At 42.6% G+C, this 22,513-nt stretch overlaps 1 protein-coding gene across 3 annotated transcripts in view; it reads right to left on the reverse strand.

Moving 5' to 3' along the window:
• Positions 1-22,513, reverse strand: part of gabbr1a (gamma-aminobutyric acid (GABA) B receptor, 1a) — a 164,446-nt gene that overhangs the window by 69,758 nt on the left and 72,175 nt on the right. For all 3 annotated transcript variants that reach the window (XM_087848516.1, XM_087848517.1, XM_087848518.1), the window contains 5 exons: positions 21,352-21,486; positions 5,912-6,082; positions 5,179-5,280; positions 4,822-4,887; positions 4,453-4,644 (listed from right to left, as the gene is read on the reverse strand). In XM_087848516.1, coding sequence (XP_087704642.1) covers positions 4,453-4,644; positions 4,822-4,887; positions 5,179-5,280; positions 5,912-6,082; positions 21,352-21,486 — 666 coding nt within the window. The remainder of the gene's footprint in view (positions 1-4,452; positions 4,645-4,821; positions 4,888-5,178; positions 5,281-5,911; positions 6,083-21,351; positions 21,487-22,513) is intronic.

Genomic DNA, 22,513 nt, shown 5'->3' on the forward strand with positions numbered 1-22,513 from the left:
AATTCGTCTAATTGAAATTCCACCTTGGCATTTGGCATTTAAATCTGCCACTGCCTTCTGAAAACTAGCTGACAATGTGCTTTGCAGACCCTGCAGTATTGGCACAGTAGTTTAATCTGAGCGCTCTATCTAAGAGTGCTATGCCAATTTCAAACTCAGAAATTGAATTTGAATAGACGGACAGGGAGCAGGAGTTCTGGCTGTAATTCTTATCGCCCGTTGAGCAGCACTCGTCAACAGCTAAAGCAGCAGGTAGTGGCAGGTGCTGTATGAATATAAACAACAGCTGCTGATGAAGTGCAAGGGAAGGAGGGAGGGATGGAGGGGAGGGCGGTGGTGAGAAAAGGCAGGGCGAGGAAACGGTAAAGGAGAGACGGGTAAACAAGAAGAATGACGGGATGATCCACGGCAGACCGGCGGAGTCGGAGAAGGTCGAAGAAAAAAGGGAAAAGGGAGAGAAGAAGAGACGGCGTAAGAGGATTAGAGCAGGTAAACAGAGGAGAGCGACTGCACCTGAGAAGCTAAATGAGCGTCGGACAAAAATGAGAAAAAGCGAGCTGCTGACAATTTAAATGCATAAACTCCAGGGCATTCTCAGCAGTTTAGCAAACACATTATCGATTCAGGTCATGCAAAGTTCACCGAAGCTATGACTTTATTGTTCTTAACATGCCAGCCGTTCCTGAAATAACTCGTGCCTCACGAGCATCCACATATATAAGAGCTGAAACCTGGCAACGGTGAATGAATGACGGCTCAGAATACACGTCAGCAGGACAGGAGGAAGTCATCACAGCTGTTTATTTACAAGCCATCGCCCGAAGCTGCGGTGCGAGCAAATTAAATTACATTTAAAGCAATTAAAACAAGAGCCAAAAATGCTCTAATCGCTTTAATTTCATTAATAAAATACTTTTTGTAATTACTCTCTGCATATTTTAACTGAAACGTGAATGTTTTCAGATGAGCGCAGCTGCTGTTTTAACTTCCAATATTTCTTCTAATCTTTCCCGTTTTTCCTCAGGAAGCTTCGCCTTTTCCTGGGTCACCTCTTAACGACTTTCCCGGTTGACTCACAGCACCGTTACAGGAAAATGACATTACATCACACTATAGACCAACTTCAGTTAACATTGCTTAAACACCAGGATTTTTGGACATTAAGTCACGCTGGTTGTGTTCAAATTGTGTTGACAGGTGTGAACTATATTTAAACAGAGGAAGTGCCTTCAACCCTTTAAGACCGACCATAGAATCAAGTCTGCCAGAGCTTATATTATATTTTTACATGTTGTGGAGCCATTTTTGGGAGCATTTCAAGTTGCTATACATCAATACAACCATTACAGCCTAGATTTTAATAATATGTCTGCATTAAGTGCATAGTAACTACATAAATTGCAAAAAAGTGCAATAAACTACAAAAAAATTAAAATCGTTTTTGTTTTTTTAACATATATTTCTAGTTAGAGAAATTTAAGAGGCTTATCCCTCAAAACTGTAAATACAAAAAAGTTGCACAAAATAGTTTCCCACCACAGGAAATTTATTTTGAGTGTCTTCATAGTTTTATTTTTGAAATACACCAATTTTTATACACTGCAGGAAAAACGAAAATAAATATTATAATGCAAATTTGCAAAAAAGCAGCATATGCATCAAAATAAACTATTTCCAGCAGTGCAATATGAGTCCTAAGCATCCCAGAAACGACACAGAAAGTCATAAAGTCAAAGATAACTTTTAAAAACACCAGTATAGGCTCATGAGGCCCTGATGATAAAAAACTACATTTTCCGCGAAAATGACGTCACTTCCAGTTTCGGGCAGGTAATGGCGGACATGCGATAGTTCACGCGGACGTCTAATCCAATGTAGGAAGTGTTACAAACAGCTGATCAGATCGGCAAAGCGTGTTTCTGGAATATTATGTTTTTGTTGCTGCAAGCGCTTTTTATGCAGTTTTTGCAAAACTATATGTGGAAGGAAACTGTGACCGAGGACAAGCTGATGGCATAAGATGTAAGTACAACTCCTCCGGTTTCATATGCAAAAAAAATTATTGCGCTAGCTTACGTGGTTGCAGAGCTACCGGGATTTAAAAATAGTTACGCAAAACAGAGCGTGCTGCTCCGACCGGTTTTAAAGGGTTAAAGAGCACTAAGTGCGTCTCCAGGTAAAGATTTCAGGTGTGGTTCAAGTGCATGCAAAGCAGGGATGTTAGAGAATATACTAAATTTGATTATATTATTCATACACTGTTAATTCAAGGAAGGAGACAGACTGGTAAATACTCCAATTAGCAGAACAGAGCACAAACCGACTGATATCAGCACCACTTGTTTGGTCCTTTTCATTTTTTAAAAGTCTTTTTCTCCGTTGACTTTTATTGACACAGTGATGGAGGGAAGGAACGGCTCCCTTTTAACAGGAAGAGACCTCCAGGCTCAGCGAGGAGCAGCCATCTGCTGCGACTGGTGGTGGTGGGGTGAGGGGAAGAGAAGAGACAAAAGAGGAGCATACAGAGACCACAAACAACCAGCAGCTCTTTCAGGCTGTTTTCTATATATATTTTTATAAAAATGAGACGTTAACAGCATTTCAAAATTATAAAATGTGATGCTGTAGGCCAGCAGAGGGAACATTTAGGCCAGCAAGAACAACTGTGATGATATTGTTGTAATGATGGCATTTGTGACCCAGCGATTTCCAGTAGAGTCAGTTTGGAAATACTTTGGGAACAGGGCAACCTTAAACTGTGACCGATGAACAGAGAAGGGGGTAACGCGTCATGCACTGCGAGTTTCTGATGATTGTTTGTCCCAATGGCAAAAAGACTTTCATTATTGCGTGCCGTTCAAAGCAGAACTTGTTGGCTCTGACTGCCCATTTATCTCGCACCATGTAGGTATGTGGACCTCACAAACAAATGTAAAGTCAGGTGAACGATGTGGTCATGCGCAAACTGGGGAATTCACAAAATAGTATGAAGGTATTGAACTGAGAAGAAAAGAAGGAAAAATGAATGTGCCTGGACTTTTTTAGGGCGCTTCACATCAGGCGCACATCTGTACACGGGAGTTAACCCTCCCACATGCGCTGTTTGCCGTGGCCGTGCACACTTACATCATTAATCCCACTTTAATACACAGCCTGCAACAAATCCTCCAGCTACAGCTCCTCCAGCTAACTTTAAGATGAAATATTACTTGATGTTCGTGGCGGTTTTGTTTTAGAGCCCTGACAAAAAGAACATTCTGCACACTCGTCTGTCTTAAAGCCTCAGCTGTCGTGCCGGGAAGCAGATGCAAGTGTCGAGATCTGTCTGCGCGCACAGATTTCCGAGGAGACGGGCGTGGCACGAGTGAAGCAACCCTCCCTCGTGTTGTGTTTTCAACAGTTCTACATTCCCCGATTTTTGGTACAGCTGGTTTTGACACCTGGTGCGTACTGCACCCACATCTGGACCACGTCTCGCAAATTCAAAGGAGCAGAGCATCCTGAATCTGCCTTATGAGCGTACAAAGGAAAAGAGATTAAAAATAAAAATCTTTCCTTTTCTATTACATTTTTATGCAGGTTTGCCAACTCTCACAGTTCTGCCACTTTTGACTTCACTCTTACACTCTCCCAAACAAACACGCCAAATAATATTACGCCTCAAAGCGCTCTTCCAGCTTCCAGCTGTTTGACTTCATTAAATACCTGCACGTTTCCAAAGCATCGGAGTTCAGATTTACACGCATTTGTGCGCATGGCACAACAGCGCTAACTTCATTAAATATTCATAACTATGAATTAGGCCTTTTCCCAACACAGACGGGATTCGTGAGGACCTCACGCTTAATCACAATTTACTTTTCTGGAACTCTTGCAGATGAGTTGTCACACAGAGTTAAGGTTTTACAATTCAGTAATCTGTTACAGCAACTGCACCAAGGTCATGTCCCGAACTCCATCAGAGCTGTCGGGAGCCGTCTCCTGACAGCTGTTACTATCTATAGCTGAATCGCTGCTATATCTGGCATTTGACACAAACCACAAAGCTGGAAAATTGGCTGGAAATTTATCAAGTTTCAATACTTTAAATATGAATATTGAAACATTTCAAAGACGTTGGTGGCAGCCAAGAAGTATGAATCTGTGCTTTTGCTAATCAACAAAAGCACAGGCGAGGCTGATGGGAATGTCATTCGTTTGTAGACATGAACCAAAGCATTGTATGTGTTATTAGTGCTGGACAAAGAACAGGTGAGCTCTATTTAATGTCATTATAAGCTCATTAAACACCATCATTCGATCAAATTGCCTTAATTACTTTGCATTGCGATGTTTTCTCTGTAATCCAGTTACCAACACTCATTATTTGTCAATCAAGCTACACATGTTTGCCCTGATTAATGCAACTAATCTCTTTAATGCATTAAACAGAGGAGTGATTTGCATTCCCACCATGTTGGAGACTCCACGGACAGTTTCGGGATTCAGCATGACGATCTCGGTGGTCACGTGACCCTCCACGGCCTCCGTCATGTTCTCCACTGTGCAGTTGATGGCCGGGTCTTTGATCTTAAACCAGTTGTCTGCGTACCAGCCTATCAGGAACCACACGTGCTTCTTCCCGTAGAGCTTCTCCTTGAACACCTGCAGCACAGAAGGATGACGAGAAGGATCAATTATTCCCAGGTGAGCGTGTTGTGTCGCTGCCAAACAAGGAAGTTCATTCAGACATTCAAAGAGCCCATTACAGAGCTCAATTTCTTCTAATAGCCAGTCGGGTTGGGCGTTCTGGGATCAATTGAGCAGGGAAAAGGTACCAACCTCACAAAACACCTTCCGTGCTTCGGTCTCATAAAAGAGCCCCACGATGATCCGAGCATCCTGGCGCTGCATCAAATCATAACAAAACATTGCTTAGTTACATCAGCAGCAACAATAGAACTTCAGTAGTGCAGTCTGATGTGGCAGCACAATGTGCCAAAGTCTTGCCGCTTCACAGGATGGCACACGCTGCTGTTCGGGAGCTGCTAATTAGCATGGCGCATTAATTTCCTCTATCAAATCGCCTCTATGCTAATGGCATCGTGTGCAGCTGTGAGCCAGAGGAGAAAGGAGAGGGGGAGAGGAGGGGGGGGAGCGAGACGACCAGCAGCTGAGGTGAATTTTTAATCAAAGCACCTTGAGGTTCTTGACAGCGACAGCCGGGTCGGTGAGGAAACTCTGGCGAACGCTGATCTCGATGCCTGCCTCCTTCACCCTCTGCTCCAGATCATCCAGAGTCTGCCACATGAAAGGGAAGGACAGACGAAGACAGACAGGGAGGGGGGCGGGAGAGAGGAGGAAGAGGAGGTTAGAGAGGCGGCCGAACAGAGAGATGAAGAGAGAAGGCAGGTTGAGATTACACAGAAAGACAAAAGAAATGCAGCTAAGTCCAGAGGGGGGAAAATAAATAAATCTGAAGTGTACATGAGAAAGACCAAGAGAGGGATGGAGACTGTGGGCATGTATGATAAATAAAAACAAGACAGCATGAGAGAGAATAGATTTTTTGACAAAGACATGACTGGAAAGAAGAAGAATGCGAGAAGCGGGAGGAAAGAAAGAGCGAGCAGAATCATTAACCTCCATTACAGGAACCAACCCAAGTGACGCTGGTATCGATCGCTATGGCTAGGAGAGTGTCCTGCCAGATCAATATTTCTCACAACCAATACTCCAACAAATTACTTTAAAAAAAATCCTCCATCAATCGCCAGGAGAGATTGCTTGAAGGTGTATAGCTTGGCCTGCTCATAAACAAACATTCAGAGGCTGGCGAGCAAGCAGCCAGGCTCAGGCCATAAAGCCAGGAGTGAGCAAGCAAGAAGAGAGAGCTGAAGACGAAAGAATGATGAAGATTAAAGGTACTGACGGAAGTGAAGACTTCAGTGGTCTGCTGAATGGTGGCGATACGAGTCCACTTCCACTTCTTGAAGAGCTGCACCCTGGTGGGGTTGTGAAGGGTGGCTGACGGGTGCGTGCGGAAGAATGTCGGGAAACGCTGGCGATTGGACAGGGCTGGTGAGCTGGAACCATAGGAGAGCTGCGAAAACAAAAGAAGCATAAAACAGTTAATGAGGAAGGAGCGGACGTTGTAGACGTTCAGGTGTAGCACCTCCTCGCTGGTGGCCATACTTTAAAGGCTCGGCGTTAGTATTTTGGCCTTTGTGATGCTTGTTTTTTGGAGCAGGTAACCAGTGTTGCCAACTTAGCGACTTTGTCGCTATATTTAGCGAGTTTTCAGACCCCCTTAGCGACTTTTTTTCTAAAAAGCGACTAGCGACAAATCTGGCGACTTTTTCTGGTGTTATTGGAGACTTATTTATGACGACTTTTTGACGTGAAAGCAGGTATCGCTCTTACTCTCAACAAGCAGCGGTGCTGCCGTGGGCACCTCGCCCGTGCCAAAGCGCTCACGTTGGAGGATAGTCCTCCCCCAGCTGCTCTCAGGGCAGGAGATGTTCACACCTGTGCATCCGAACTGCAAATGAATCGTGCATGAGCGAAGCCGCTGCTCCGCACCGACTGTAACGCAGTCAGTTCTTCTTTTACTGTTATGCTGTTTTGTGGATCAGGTTTAAAACACACACACACACACACACACACACACACAGTAACTCCACCAGAGTGCCTATTTCAGGTCACTTTTGCCGGTCCAAGCCCGGATAAAGGAGCAGGGTTGGAATTGTGACATTTTAAAAAACAATTATTGCTAAAATAAATTTAATTCGTAGTTCTAAATAAACTCTAAATGCATTTAGGACGTTTTTTACTCACTTTATGTCTCTTCCACGATGTTATTTCTCTCTCCAACAACTTAAGTTACAATTATATTAGCATGACCAATTATGCAAATTAGGCGATGACGTCATTTAGCGACTTCTAGCTACTTTTAGGACAGCCAATAGCGATTTTTCTTACTGAGGAGTTGGCAACACTGCAGGTAACGACTACACATGCACAAAAGAGTGCTAACAAGTTTAGGCTGCTAGTTTGGGCTGTCAGTGTAAGTCACAGACTTAATGCAGATGATAACCAACTGATAAAAATAAAAAAAACCAGCAGGTCATGTTATTGTTCAGCTAATCCCATCAAAATGCTTCCAAAGGCACCAAGAGCACAAAGATAATTGAGATGGCTTGTTGCAGGACAGAAAACAGAAAAGGCACTTAAAGAAATATATTTCTTTATTTACTCAGGAACAAATAAAATACTAAAAAAAAGCCAAACTATAACATTTTTAAGTTATCTAAGTGACTTATATATCATGTTTAACCTGAGTAGCGAAAGACAGCGGTGGGTTTGAAGACGACTTGCCGGGAGTCTGGTGTTCTCACGGGCTATGGTGAGCCTAGCCCCCGGCTAGCTATCGAGCTAGTGGGTAACAGACGTCTCCGAAAACGTCGGAGCGCTTTTGAAAATATGTGGTGTCTTGATAAACTGAGCAGATATTTGAGGTTTCCACAGCTACATTCTCGCCTGAAAATATGTTAAACGTTTATTTTGTGACCCAGAAAGAATAATAAGAGTAATATTAAAACTAACTAGCTGCCGCCATTGTTGACAACTGCGCTTGGCCGCGCTATGAATTCTGGAACAGCTTCTTCTTCTTCGGGGTTTAACGGCAGCTGGCATCCTTGTACATGCAGTGCTGCCCTCTTCTGTTTCAGTCCGTTATTACACTCTTAAATCCTACTACTTATTCCTGCGTCTTTTGTGATCTTACAAAGCTTCAAACGACGCGTCGACTGTTAAATCAGTCGTCGACGATTTTGATAGTCGACGTAATCGTGACTAATCGACTAATCGTGGCAGCCCTACTATATATATGGAAATTCTGAACATGCCGGTACGCTGTGTGAAATGTAGATAAAAATATAAATAAAATATAATAAACCCTGTACTCGCTATAGAACACGGAAAATATATCAGATTTTTAATATGATCTATGAAAGGGTATGGATAGATCCCAAAAACCATTCTGTAGATTTTTAGGGCTATAAAGTTTCGCATTTTAACACTGGAGTCTGTACGAATTGTTGACAGCCTCAAGGGGCCATTAGACGAACTGCAGATTTTGACACGCCTGACAGCTGGCTTTCGTTTTTCAGCCCTGGAAATTGGTGTTTGTGGAAAAAGAGAAAAAGTCATCTATTTTGAAGGTTCACCCAGTAAATAGATGTTCCTCTCCAAAGTTGTCTTTGATGGGCAGGAAAAGAAGGCCATTAAAAAGAAAGAAAACCAAACACAAATTTCCTACTCCCATTTTCTCCTTTTCTTACACCCCCCTCACTTCTTTAGACTTTCCTATGGCTTATTAGATGTTGATGAACTCCATAATTTCATTTAAAACAAACGAACCACAAAAAACATTCTAAATTCTCTCCGTGCATCAAGTGCCATGAAACCAAGACTGCCGACGCCACGATTACAGACATATATTTAAAAATAATCAAATTATTCTAGTCTCAAAGCAATATGGACCAATATAATAAGAGTTCTCAGCCATAATACCTCAAAAAAGGTTGTTAGAAAATGGTTGTTAGAAAATGTCAGTAGAAGCAGAAGAAAACCGTTCCTCTATCAATTAGTCTCACAGTGACAAGTCGAAATAAAATCCTCGACAGGCCTTCTTTAAAATGAGGAACCTGCCGTTTAGGGAGCCATTAAAGACACGAGCTGCCTCTCCTACTCTCAGCTCTCATCTCGGCCCCATTACCTATAGCTGTGAGATGTTCTCCACCGGGAGCGAGAGGGGGCTCGATGACTGATGTCAAATGTCATGTGCGATGTGGACTCCCCACAATAACAAATTCCTCAGGGGGACAGGCACGTAGACGAAGGCATCAATACGGAGGAGGGGAAACTTTACAGGAAGTGACAGCTGATCTGGGAGCGGTGGCGAAAGATCTGAAGAAAACCACGGGAGCTTTGAAGGATGACACATGCTCAGGTATAAATGTGATGGGTAACATGCATACATGAGAATAAGCAACCATTGAGATGGAAGTTTAATGACAGCCACATATGTTTATTTTTTAAAGAATTTTTTAAAGAATGAATCCCTATGAGCAGCACTTTGGCGACAATGGGAAGGAAAAACTCCCTTTTAACAGGAAGAAACCTCCGGCAGAACCAGGCTCAGGGAGGGGCGGAGCCATCTGCCGTGACCGGTTGGGGTGAGAGAATATGGTTGGCCATAAACTACAGTGGGGCAAAAAAGTATTTAGTCAGCCACCGATTGTGCAAGTTCCCCCACTTAAAATGATGACAGAGGTCAGTAATTTGCACCAGAGGTACACTTCAACTGTGAGAGACAGAATGTGAAAAAAAAATCCATGAATTCACATGGTAGGATTTGTAAAGAATTTATTCGTAAATCAGGGTGGAAAATAAGTATTTGGTCAATAACAAAAATACAACTCAATACTTTGTAACATAACCTTTGTTGGCAATAACAGAGGTCAAACGTTTACTATAGGTCTTTACCAGATTTGCACACACAGTAGCTGGTATTTTGGCCCATTCCTCCATGCAGATCTTCTCAAGAGCAGTGATGTTTTGGGGCTGTCGCCGAGCAACACGGACTTTCAACTCCCGCCACAGATTTTCTATGGGGTTGAGGTCTGGAGACTGGCTAGGCCACTCCAGGACTTTCAAATGCTTCTTACGGAGCCACTCCTTTGTTGCCCGGGCGGTGTGTTTTGGATCATTGTCATGTTGGAAGACCCAGCCTCGTTTCATCTTCAAAGTTCTCACTGATGGAAGGAGGTTTTGGCTCAAAATCTCACGATACTTGGCCCCATTCATTCTGTCCTTAACACGGATCAGTCGTCCTGTCCCCTTGGCAGAAAAACAGCCCCATAGCATGATGTTTCCACCCCCATGCTTCACAGTAGGTATGGTGTTCTTGGGATGCAACTCAGTATTCTTCTTCCTCCAAACACGACGAGTTGAGTTTATACCAAAAAGTTCTACTTTGGTTTCATCTGACCACATGACATTCTCCCAATCCTCTGCTGTATCATCCATGTGCTCTCTGGCAAACTTCAGACGGGCCTGGACATGCACTGGCTTCAGCAGCGGAACACGTCTGGCGCTGCGGGATTTGATTCCCTGCCGTTGTAGTGTGTTACTGATGGTGACCTTTGTTACTTTGGTCCCAGCTCTCTGCAGGTCATTCACCAGGTCCCCCCGTGTGGTTCTGGGATCTTTGCTCACCGTTCTCATGATCATTTTGACCCCACGGGATGAGATCTTGCGTGGAGCCCCAGATCGAGGGAGATTATCAGTGGTCTTGTATGTCTTCCATTTTCTGATGATTGCTCCCACAGTTGATTTTTTCACACCAAGCTGCTTGCCTATTGTAGATTCACTCTTCCCAGTCTGGTGCAGGTCTACAATTCTTTTCCTGGTGTCCTTCGAAAGCTCTTTGGTCTTGGCCATGGCGGAGTTTGGAGTCTGACTGGTTGAGGCTGTGGACAGGTGTCTTTTATACAGATGATGAGGTCAAACAGGTGCCATTCATACAGGTAACGAGTGGGGGACAGAAAAGCTTCTTACAGAAGACGTTACAGGTCTGTGAGAGCCAGGGATTTTCCTTGTTTGAGGTGACCAAATACTTATTTTCCACCCTGATTTACCAATTAAATTATTTACAAATCCTACCATGTGAATTCATGGATTTTTTTTTCACATTCTGTCTCTCACAGTTGAAGTGTACCTCTGGTGCAAATTACTGACCTCTGTCATCATTTTAAGTGGGGGAACTTGCACAATCGGTGGCTGACTAAATACTTTTTTGCCCCACTGTATACTGTCAACATGAAGCAACAAAACAGGCAATGAACTGATCGTGTCTGTCACTCCAAATAACGATCTGTACTTCAACTTCCTGTTCATGGCACAAAATGCTCCTTCATTACACTGAAACTAGTTTCTCTTCTGTCAATCCCAAATAAGGAAGCAAACTTGTATCACTCCAGTCAAAACCGCATCAACATTCATGTTCAGCATCTAAGAATACTTCATGTCAGTGTGATAACATACTGAGGTTTGTAATATTTCCTACTGTAGGTTCCTTTAGCTACGAGACTTAAGTGTTGATGGTTTTTGGAGCCATACATCAACCATATCTGGAGTAGATGGTGTAGCTGTATCATAAACTGGTGACAACCTCCCAATGTTCATGGAAATTGTTTGGTATAAGCTTTCAGCTACAGCTGCTGGTGTGGTCAACTTTAAGCTTGGATGAACATTGCAAGGAAAATTCAGGAGATCACCATCATTGTAAGCCTTCCTCTCTTTGTCACCCACAAATCCAATCTCACAGTATGACTGGGGAATAAATCAGGGAATAATTATGGCCGTGATGACCAATCCTCTGCAACAAGCCTTGTGTGAATAATCACTCAAAATAATGATCCATAAGTATCCTTCAATTCAGTCTCCTGTCCATCAGTGAACTTTCAAATGTCTGTTAAATGGCGAGAAGTGAATGCAAAAGTCATTTGAGGCCTAGTGGTTGTTTGACGTGTTGCTGTTGAAATTGGGATTGTTTTTCATGCAGTTATCACGCATCAAGGGAGATTCATTCAACCGAGGGCAGAGGGCCCCGTCTCAGAGGTTGATATCACAAAGCCTGGGCGAATAAAGCCAATGGGAAAAAATTCCAGACACGAATATCACTACACTTAGAAAGAAAAAGTTCCGTATTTTATTATCTTGTCCCTGGAGGTGTTGCAAACATAGTCTTACATTTGTGGAAACTTGCCTTAAATCTCTTGTGAAACTGACTTTAGCCCTTGATATCGACCCGCAGGCTGGCGGTCTGAGTAGAGGCACAGACAGGACTCGGGTTACGAGACTAAAACGTAACCAGTCATATAAAGTTGTCACCACTTTGGTATGACCAAACAAATTATAATGAAAAGAACTGTAAGGAAAACATCCATTTAAAGACCAGATTCAAATGCTTGTTTAACATGTGGTTAAAATCCAACCCTAACTGTATCTCTGACTCGTTTGCTAGTGATCCAATGCATGCTAAATAGTAAAATAATTCATTTATATTATATATTATTATTTATTCATACATTTGGAAATTGACTGATATTTATGTAGCTCTTCTACTCAAATCTACCTCTATATATCTGGACTGTCCACTTTTAAATCACATCTTCAAACCCACTTTTATTCCTTGGCTTTTAACCTCAGTGAGACTTAGTTTCTCTTTTAATTGAAGTAGTTATTTAATTAATGATTTCATTTTATTTGGTTTCTACTTATATCTCATGTAATTTTATTTTACAGTTCCAATGTACAGCACTTTGTGTCAGCTGTGGTTGTTTTAAAGTGCTTTATAAATAAAGTTGATGATGATGATGATGATGGACCTCCAGCCAACTCAAAAATGGATTGATTTGCATTGTGAGAGGAAAAACCCAGCAAAAGCTCAGCTTCTAACCACTGTGACACCATTACAGAAAACACATACACATTAAAAGCTGTCAGATATGTTAAATCTTCTTAACTGAACTTAAATAACCAGTAAAACCTTAAAATCCACAAGAGAAATGAATCGTTTTTCTTTGGTCAAACACAGGCCTTCTCCTGACCTTACATGGTAAATGGCCTGTATTTGTATAGCGCTTTAGTCCCTAAAGACCCCAAAGTGCTTTACACTACATTTAGTCATTCACACACTGGTGATGGCAGTGTGTATACTTTATTTATTTTTTTTAACATCTTTAAAAGAGTAGAGAAAGCTAACTGAGCGCCACTGTGGGAGTCAGCATATGACAGGTTACGTATCTGTTCAGAGATTGTTGTGTTGATCTTCTTAAACCGGTTTTTAATCATTAGATTGTTGTCCATGCATGTCTGATATGAGTGCTACAGGATCTGTGCTGTTGTGTGAACTGTGGATGAAATAATGGCACAATTGCTCCTTTACTGCTTGGAAACTTTTTTTGGCCCTCAAATAACTACACATAGAGATCTTGTTGTACATTAATGAGCCCCAGTTAAGACTTTGTGAAGACTGTACCTGTCCATGAACTGACTTGTACTGCACCCCTACCCCTGAGGGTGTAGATGTAGATGAGGGACATAAAATAAAGTGGAAAGTTTGTTAATTTGGGTCAACAGAGCGTTTAATGTCATCAACTCAAACACTTAGAGAACCTGAAGTGTTTTCAGCTTGTTTTTCAAGGGGCTTCATTAGCACAGTGCCTGCAAGAGTGTAATAATTTAACTGAGGTCAAACCTAAGCTACGCTCAACACCGGCAACACTCAAATAACTCTTCACCAGACATGAAAACAGTGACACGAGTGAAATGCAAAAGCTGCTGTTGCAGAAATAGACCCACGCAGGAAGAGACGAGCACAGTTCCACATCGAAGCTCCCCCAAAACCACAACAACATCTCTCAATTCTCACATCGACAGCTCTCTCGTAGCCTTGTAGCAGATCGTTGCCCGTCTGTGGCTTACAGTGCTTTTAGAAAGGAAGATAGGGGAACAAATTAACACTGTGCTAAAAGGAGCTGATGGAGAGACCCTCCTTGATCAGTGTCCAAAAACAGAGGTTGCTTTTGCCTCCCCAGCACTGTGATGAAGCTGTTTGACATGCGAGGAGGTTCCTGCAGGCACAACGCATCCAGAAATAATTGAGTGTGGCGGTTAGGTGGTTGTGCCAGTGGTGGCGTGTAGTAAAGAGAGACAGATCCCTTTGTGTGCGGGGAGAATCGACTGCTCGAGTTGAGGGATTGAGGCGGAAATGAAGAGTGGGAGAGAGCCACAGAGAAAGCTAGAGAATGAAAGGAGGAAGGAAGGAAGGACGGAAGAGATGGGGTTGTAATAGAGCAGCCCAGCTCCAGGCAGAGACACAAAGAAAGGAGAGAGGCGAAGAGTCAGAAAGTGGAAAAGAGTCTTTAACGACGAGGGAAAAAAAGGGTGGCAAACTGAGAAAGCCCAGAAACGAGAAAGAGGGGCAGATGCCAACCGCTAGAACCGATTGTTCTCGATGACTAATCTCTGGATGAAACTTCAATTATGGGACAAAGCTAATAAGCAGAGCGCCGTGAGTGACAGAGAGGCAGATCAAGAGAAGAAAGAACGAGATAAACAAAATAAACTGAGTGATGAAGGCATAAAAAGCTGAAATGCTTTCAACAAAATCACAGCGGCAGAAGACGGCAACGGATCGCTCACTCTTTTAAAGATCTGGGTTGTGTTTAACACTTGTCATAAATACTGTACGTATATTATGATGCTGTATTGAGGCCAATAAATATTCTTTGTCGTAGACAGCGGCGCAGCTGTCAGTCTCGTAAAGTCTCAACACTAATTAAAGATCCTTTCTGAAGTCTTTTAAAACTGCGTTTGCTGTGTTCAGCTGCACAAAGCAGAGATAAATGGCAGCATTGTCAAGGATTTTATCAGCTCACAGCCCTCTCCATGCTACGCACAACCAAAGTTCACCACAGAGACAAAGCAACATGGGACAGCATTGTCTTTTTAGCCTGTTCGTTTGGCATCTGGCTCTCGTTCTCTACAGACAAACTGCTGTAACAGAGCCTCTTTTGTTTGCTTCTGCGGTCCGCGCTGTTAATTTTGCTAATAAAACAACTGGAATGGGATTTTTTCCAGGATTGAAAAAGGAAGCCAACACAAAAAAAAATGGCAAAAATGCAGTTGGTCACATGACCACTTGAGGCTGGTCCCAAAAGCAAACCAGTCTCCACAGACTCACACATTTTAAAGCCAGATTTTAGCATTTTGGCTAATACCATGTTTATAGTTTCGTAGCAAGAACCTGCACGGATGCGACACAAACACACACATATCTGCTAATTAGTGCCCAGTAACATAAAATATTTGAATCAAGAGCGAAACACGCCTTTCTTGTACAGGCCGCACCATAAAGCAAGTCTCAACATTAGTCGGATAATTCCATTAAAATGCTTCAAAAGGCACCAACAGCACAAAAACAGTCAAAAGGTCCAGTTCAGTGCTTTCAATTAGTGGAGGTGAGGCAGAGCAGAGAGCTATCAGCTGCAGCTGCTTGTGTTGGCCCACCTGTCAAAGCTGCTATTCCCCTGCCTTCAAGTTTTAATACAATGGGTGAGCTATAAAATAAATTCAGTCTCTGTGCAGTTGTCACAAAGTTTAGGTCTAAGGATTCAAACTTTTCTGTACCAGGCTCTAAAAATGCGACACATTTGGCCATTTTAACATCAGAGTTTGGGAACTGACTCGTTTATGGAGCCAGCCTCAAGTGCTCATTTACAGTAAGTAACTCTACATTGACTTAATGTTTTAGCCCGAGATGTTCCTGCTTGGTGTGAGCTGATTACTTAGAATAGAATAGAATAGAATTCAACTTTATTGTCATTGCACATGCACAGGTACAGGGCAACGAAATGCAGTTTGCATCCATCCAGAAGTGCTTTAGCCATGATTTAGCCATTATTACAAACTGGACTGATCATGCAACACAGAGCACCTGTACAAAAAAGCCCAAAGCCGACTGTACTTCCTCAGGAGGCTGAGGTCTTTTAACATCTGCAGGAAGCTCCTGAGGATGTTTTACCAGTCAGTGGTTGCTGGAGTACTTTTCCATGCTGTGGTGTGCTGGGGGAGCAGCACAGCAAAGAAGGACTCATCCAGGCTGGAGAAACTGATCAGGAAGGCTGGCTCTGTGGTCGGCATGAAGCTGGACACTCTGGTGTCAGTGGCAGAGAAAAGGACACTAAAGAAACTGCTGGACATTATGGACAATGCTGGGCATCCTCTGCACACGGCCATAAACAACCAGAAGAGTCTGTTCAGTGACAGGTTGCTTCTCCCAAAGACAAGAACCAACAGACTTCAAAACTCCTTTGTCCCACACACCATCAAACTGTTTAACTCCTCTCTGGAGGGGAGAGGGAGGACAAAGGAGGGGGGAACAACTAAGCTGTAGTGCTTCTTCACTTCACTGTGCAATTACCTTTTGTGCAATACTTTTTGTTAATAGTCAGCGGTGCAATAGACTCCATACTTGAAATGTGCAATTCACTTGTATTTTATTTTTATGCCTATTTATTCTATTTATCCCCTTTGTATATTTTATCTATATATGTCTTTGTATTTATATATGTGTATATATATATAATATTCTGTAACTTCTGTCGGTGCTGTGCTTTTTTGGAAACCAAATTTCCCAGAGGAACCCACCCGAGGGATTAATAAAGTTTTATCTTATCTTATCTTATGATATAGATATATTACAAGATATATTAGCAATAATATAGATATGTAAGTATATTACAGAAGTCCCCTGTCTGCTCATGTTCACAGCCTGGTATGATCCAATGCAATCCTTTAGAACAGTCCTATGGAGGGTGAGTCTAAATATATTCATTCATAGCTCCAAAAAAGAAATGCTGAAACTTTGAAACTGGGCTTCACAGCGCTAAATTTAGTGTTGGCTTACAGAATAACACGACTGATTTGGCTATTTAGGAATTTTCTAGATTTTACCATTTTAGCTGAACGTGTGGGATCGTTATTTTGCTGTAGTTATGTGATCAGGGAAATGTAAGGTATAGGTGTGAAGGTCAAAACATTCAACAGCATATTTGACAGATGAAGCTCTTCGATGCTGAGCAGCTCCTTTACATCTTCACACCTTGCTGTTGCTAAAACCTTTTTCCAAACTTCTGCAGGCTGGCAGTGGACACAGTTACTGTTTACAGCAGTTGCTTTAGTTAACCATCTACAAACCTCTTTCAAATATAAGCAGATTCATTATTTGCCGGAAATGCTGACACAGTGCAAAGCAAGTTGGCATGTTAATAAATATTTTTGGCATATATCAATACATTTTGAAAAAAGGTACACCATTAAAAGTACGCCAAATCAGCAGTTCCTTTTTGCAAAGTGATAAAGAAATCCTTTAAATCAGCGTTCACTCTAGCAGGAAAGAGATTCTGGACGTATCGCCACAGAGTCCCAAACAGCAGATAAACAAGCCTCAGATTTAGCAGCTTGTTATCAGAGAGACGACTCTCAGAGGACACTGGATTGGTTTAAAAAAACATTAAGGGAACGCGTTGAAAACACATCAGACATTAAAAAGAAAATCAAAATCATGGATATCTATACTGGACTGGGTAATGCGTGAGGAGCAAAACGTTGCCATCTGTTTCCGAAGCATAAAAATGAAAATGATCAACCTACCCAGGACTAGGGCTGCCACAAACGATTATTTTGATAGTCGACTAGTCACCGATTAGTCGACTAATCAGATCATCATCCATTGGACATAAAACATACAGCTTATTGCACCAGCAGCATCTGCTCTTATATAACTATCATTAGCTTACAGCTTTAAGTGTTTAAGGTATGTGCTAACTAAAAATAAAGACAAGATGATAGTTTATTAAATGTTAATGACATTTGCAGATTGTTTCGGTGAAGTTTAATCTGCTTGACGTTTATTCAGCTGTGTAAAAACTAAAACTTTAATCTTAGCCAAACCGATTTAATCAGGAACAAATAAAATACTAAAAAAAAAGGCAAACAATAACATTTTTAAGTTATCTAAGTGACTTATATATCATGTTTAACCTGAGTAGCGAAAGACGGCGGTGGGTTTGAAAACGATTTGCTGGGAGTCCGGTGTTCTCACGGCTCTAGTGAGCCTAGCCCCCAGCTAGCTATCGAGCTAGTGGGTAACAGACGTCTCCGAAAACGTCGGAGCGCTTTTGAAAATATGTGGTGTCTTGATAAACTGAGCAGATATTTGAGGTTTACACAGCTACATTCTCGCCTGAAAATATGTTAAACGTTTATTTTGTGACCCAGAAAGAATAATAAGAGTAATATTAAAACGAACTAGCTGCCACCATTGTTGGAAACTGAGCTGGGCTGCGCTATGAATTCTGGGACAGCTACTTCTTCTTCAGGGTTTAACGGCAGCTGGCATCCTTGTACATGCAGTGCTGCCATCTTCTGTTTCAGTCCGTTATTACACTCTTAAATCCTACTACTTATTCCTGCGTCTTTTGGGATCTTACAAAGCGTCAAACGAAGCGTCGACTATTAAATCAGTCGTCGACGATTTTGATTTTTTTGATAGTCGACTAATCGTGGCAGCCCTACCCAGGACCCACTGCACATACATGGATATGCCACCCTTGGCTCCCACTGACCCACCACCAAACAGGTCATGCTGAACAATGTTACAGGCAGCATAGCGTTCTCCACAGCTTCTCCTTTCATGTCTGTCGCATGTGCTCAGGCTGAACTTGCTCTAATCTGTGAAAAACACCAATGATGGATTTCAATCAATGGTGAAGACAGAGGACGTCCAGCCCTCAGGCCACCCTCGTGATTGCTCTTTCTGTTTGGTCAGAGACATTCACACCAGTGTGTTCTGCTGGACGTCGATTTGTAGCTCTGGCAGTGCTCATTCTGTTCCTCCTTACATAAAGGTGAGGTCTTACTGATGGGTTAAGGACTTTCTATAGCCCTGTAAAGCTCTCCTCGAGTAACTGCCTTTCTCTTTAAATCTCCTTCATGCTTTTGTAACTGCGCTGGGAGACACAACAAACCTTGTGGCGATGACACAGTAAGCAGTTTTCTGACAAACTTGAACAGTTCACTGGATTTTAAGTGACTCAATTTGACTCTCAGACACAATTGTGTTTGTTTATGTAATTACTGTAAAAAAAAACAACTATTGTTTATATTCACACTCAAATTTCATCCTGGAGGAGGTGGACTACCCATGCAGCTTCTGTAGGGTCCAGGTATCACAGTAACACTGACTCTGTTTTGGCGGTTGTCTTATTGTTGCCCCTCTAGTGCACCTGTTGTTAATTTCATTAAAACCAAAGCAGCTGAAAGCGATTAACAATGCCCTCTGCTGCTTAACTGACCAGATCGATATCTCACAGTTTAACTGACTTGATGTTATACTGTGTTTCTTTGATGTTTTTGATTCAGTTTTCTTTGTACAGCCCTGAGGCACGTCATACTGTAAGGTGAAAACCCTGAAACCTTTGTGAGCAGCGTATGTAGAACACTACGGAGCCCCGTAGTGTTCTACATACGCTGGGGACATGGGAGAAAAAAAATTAAGACGGACTTTTGCAAGATCTCGCAAAACAAACTCAGGATCTCGCAAAACTAACTCGGGATCTCGCAAAACTAACTCGGGATCTCGCAAAAGTTGAATTCCAACAATGGCGGCAGCTACTTAGTTGTAATATTACTCTTTCTGGGTCACAAAATACACTTTTAAGATATTTTGAGGCGTGAATGTAGTTGTGTAAACGTCAGATACCTGCTCGGTTTACAAGACATCACATATTTGGAAAAGTGCTCCGACGTTTTCGGAGTTCTGACACCCACTAGCTTGAAGCTAACGGGAGGTCAAGACCTACTACAGCCGGGAGGAACACCGCTTTCCCGGCACGTCGTGCCTCGACCTCCCGGTCGGCTTCGAGCTGGCGGCCTCCGAAGAATGCGGCTAAAACTTTTGCGAGATCTCGCAAAAGTCCGTCTTAATTTTTTTTTCTCCCATGTCCCCTGTGGGGCTCCGTAACATCGTGTACTTGTGGCTACAACACAAAACTAAAACATGACTCAAAAAAGTCTTATAATCTGGGATATCGCATTAGAACATGCTTTATGACGCTGGTGTTCTCACTCCTTACATATCGCTCCAAATGGCCTTAGTTTAACTACTTACACTATTTTCACCCACTTTGCTGACACTGAAAAAACATGGTGAAGCACTTTAATCACTCTGAAACTTTTTACTATTATTCAAAACAGTTTTGTGTTTCTCCCGCTACTAATTATAGCGTAGGCGCCTGCTGCGTACAACTAGGGAATAGCTTGGCTGAAATCCAACCAAACTACCCACACTTACTGCCACTGGAAAGGGAAAATGATTGGCTACATTCATAAACGACTGCAGTTTTAAAGATCCAATAACAACTCAGTTTCATGACTGTAAAACACATAACAAGCTTCCAAAATGGAAGCACTAGTTGGATGACACCAGCACTCCTGAGGGGAAACTGGTGGAGAAAAATTCCCTTTTTTAGGCAGCAAACTAACAAAAACACAGAACAATATCCAGGAAATAAAGAAAAGGTTTTGTTTTATGGACAGAAGTCGGCAGACAGTTAGAGACAGATGTCAGGCCTCAGCCACTCAGGTTTAGAGCCCACTCTGCAACCACCTGGCAAATAAGAAGAGTGGCAGCCAAACACTGTCTATATTTTAACCTTGACAGTTATAGTTGTTGGTAGTTGCCTATTGTTGCTAGGTGAAATCAGATGCAAAAAAACAAAAGAGTGCCTGCCCAGGTTGCTAGCAGGTTGCTAAGGTCGCCCAAGCCGATTTGTCTACAAGCTCTCCCGAACTAATTGCTGAGCAGTTCTGAAACATGAAAAAGTTTCATGCAAGTTGGAAACCGAGACCTCTGCAATAAACACTTGCAAACAAAAATGCAACTTTACTTTAAAGGTGAACGGTTTCAGTTTCAGGTTTGCATCCACTTCAAAGTTTCACTGCTGCTCAGTGAATACTTGACAAGTTTTTTGCAGACAAGTCAGCATCTTCCTTGCAAACTGTGGGCAACTGTTGCAATCTGCCAGTGACCCCAGTACAGCAGCATATACCTGTTTACCACTAATTCACCAGGTGACTGTCTACAACCAACCAGTCACTCAGTGCCTTATTATCGTGGGGGCGACTGTGGCTCAGGGGGTTGGGAAGCGTATCTGTAACCGGAAGGTCGCCGGTTCGGGCTCTCTGTCCTGGTCGTTCTGTCCTTGGGCAAGACACTTTACCTACCACCTACTGGTGTTGGCCATATGGCGCGATATGGCAGCCTCGCTTCTGTCAGTCTGCCCCAGGGCAGCTGTGGCTACAGCTGTAGCTGCCTCCACCAGTGTGTGAATGTGAGAGTGAATGAATAGTGGCATTGTAAAGCGCTTTGGGTGCCTTGAAAAGCGCTATATAAATCCAATCCATTATTATCCTGGTGCTAGGCCTGTGTGACCGCTTGTTAACAAGATTTTAACAATATATCAAATATTATATATTTTAATAATATTCAGACTCTTATGGAGTAAAGGGATATAAATAATAATGGACACATATTTGGACGTTATGTGCACATCACAAAAGTAAATATGGGTCAATTCTACTTTGGCTGTTATTATGTGAAGAGATTTTCAGGTTAAGCCTCATGTTTGTCTGAAACATCTGGAGTAAAACAGGAACAGTGTGAAGGAAGACACTCACCACTATGAGGTTCCACATGCGAGCTGCTTCAGCCACTAACGTGGAGACGCCACTGCAGCCGGGCATCAGGACGATCTTGATAGGCTCGGTGTACAGAAGGTCATACAGCAACTTTGTAGCTTCTCCTGGGTCGCACTGGAAGGACAAAGACGACAGAGTGAGCTTTAAATGGATCGACACAGAAATTAATTAAGTCGAGACAGAAGGTGATGCAGAAAAAAACCGAGGCGATAAGACTGAAGGAGACAGATGGAAAAAAAGAGCGAGAGGAAAAAAAAGAAACAAATAAGCAGTGGAGACTGGGAGATGGAGGCGTCTCTAAATAGAGTAAGAGAACAGAAGAGAGCAGATAAAGTAAAGGGAAATGACATCGAGGCAGTGGAGTCACAAAAAGGCCAATGCAAATGTGCGCTGAAAAGACAAGTAGGAGAAAGAAAAGGACAAGTCAGGGAAATGGAAAGAGCAGCACAAGAAAGGGTCACGACAAAGTAGAAGAAAATGGCACCAAAGTAGCACAGAGCAGTAAACAAGCAGATGCAAATTTGAAGGGAAAGGATGAGCTGCAGTAAGAAAGAAAAATGCATTATCTGCAGAGTTTCACAGCATCCATACAGCCCGCATCGCCGTGTCTCATCAACACGCGACGTGCCGCTGACAGATCAGGACATTAAAAAAACAAGAAAAACAGGCAGGAACAAAGAAAAGCGAGCACGACGATCACAACGGCAGCCATCACGAGCCATTACAAACCTCCAATAAAGTCATTTACAGCGTGTCTAGGTGGCGAAAGTGTGGCTGAATGATCCATCACCACTCTGTCAGCCACATTACAGACGTCTGCACCACACTGCTCATCAGAGTCACAGTTAAACGGGCCTGACACATCTAATGATTCGGCATGGAAGAAGAGATATGGCTTTCAACTACAAACACACACATGCATGGCTAAAAAAAATACACTCCAGATGAGTGTCACAAGCAATCGAATTGCAGATGGTGATGGCAACAACCAATAAAGATCCTAATTGGGGTGTTTGTCTCGATGGCTGAATTGTCTCGTTGAGGCAGCCCTGTGATTTTTCTGAAGTGGTAATCACCAGTCGAGACTCAGGAACGTGAAATGGCCGGGCTTCTTGTTGATTGATGTGTTTTCCATTAACTT

Source organism: Neolamprologus brichardi, chromosome 11 (genome assembly GCF_056152115.1).
Source record: "Neolamprologus brichardi isolate AB-2024 chromosome 11, ASM5615211v1, whole genome shotgun sequence".
Taxonomy (NCBI): Eukaryota; Metazoa; Chordata; class Actinopteri; order Cichliformes; family Cichlidae; genus Neolamprologus; species Neolamprologus brichardi.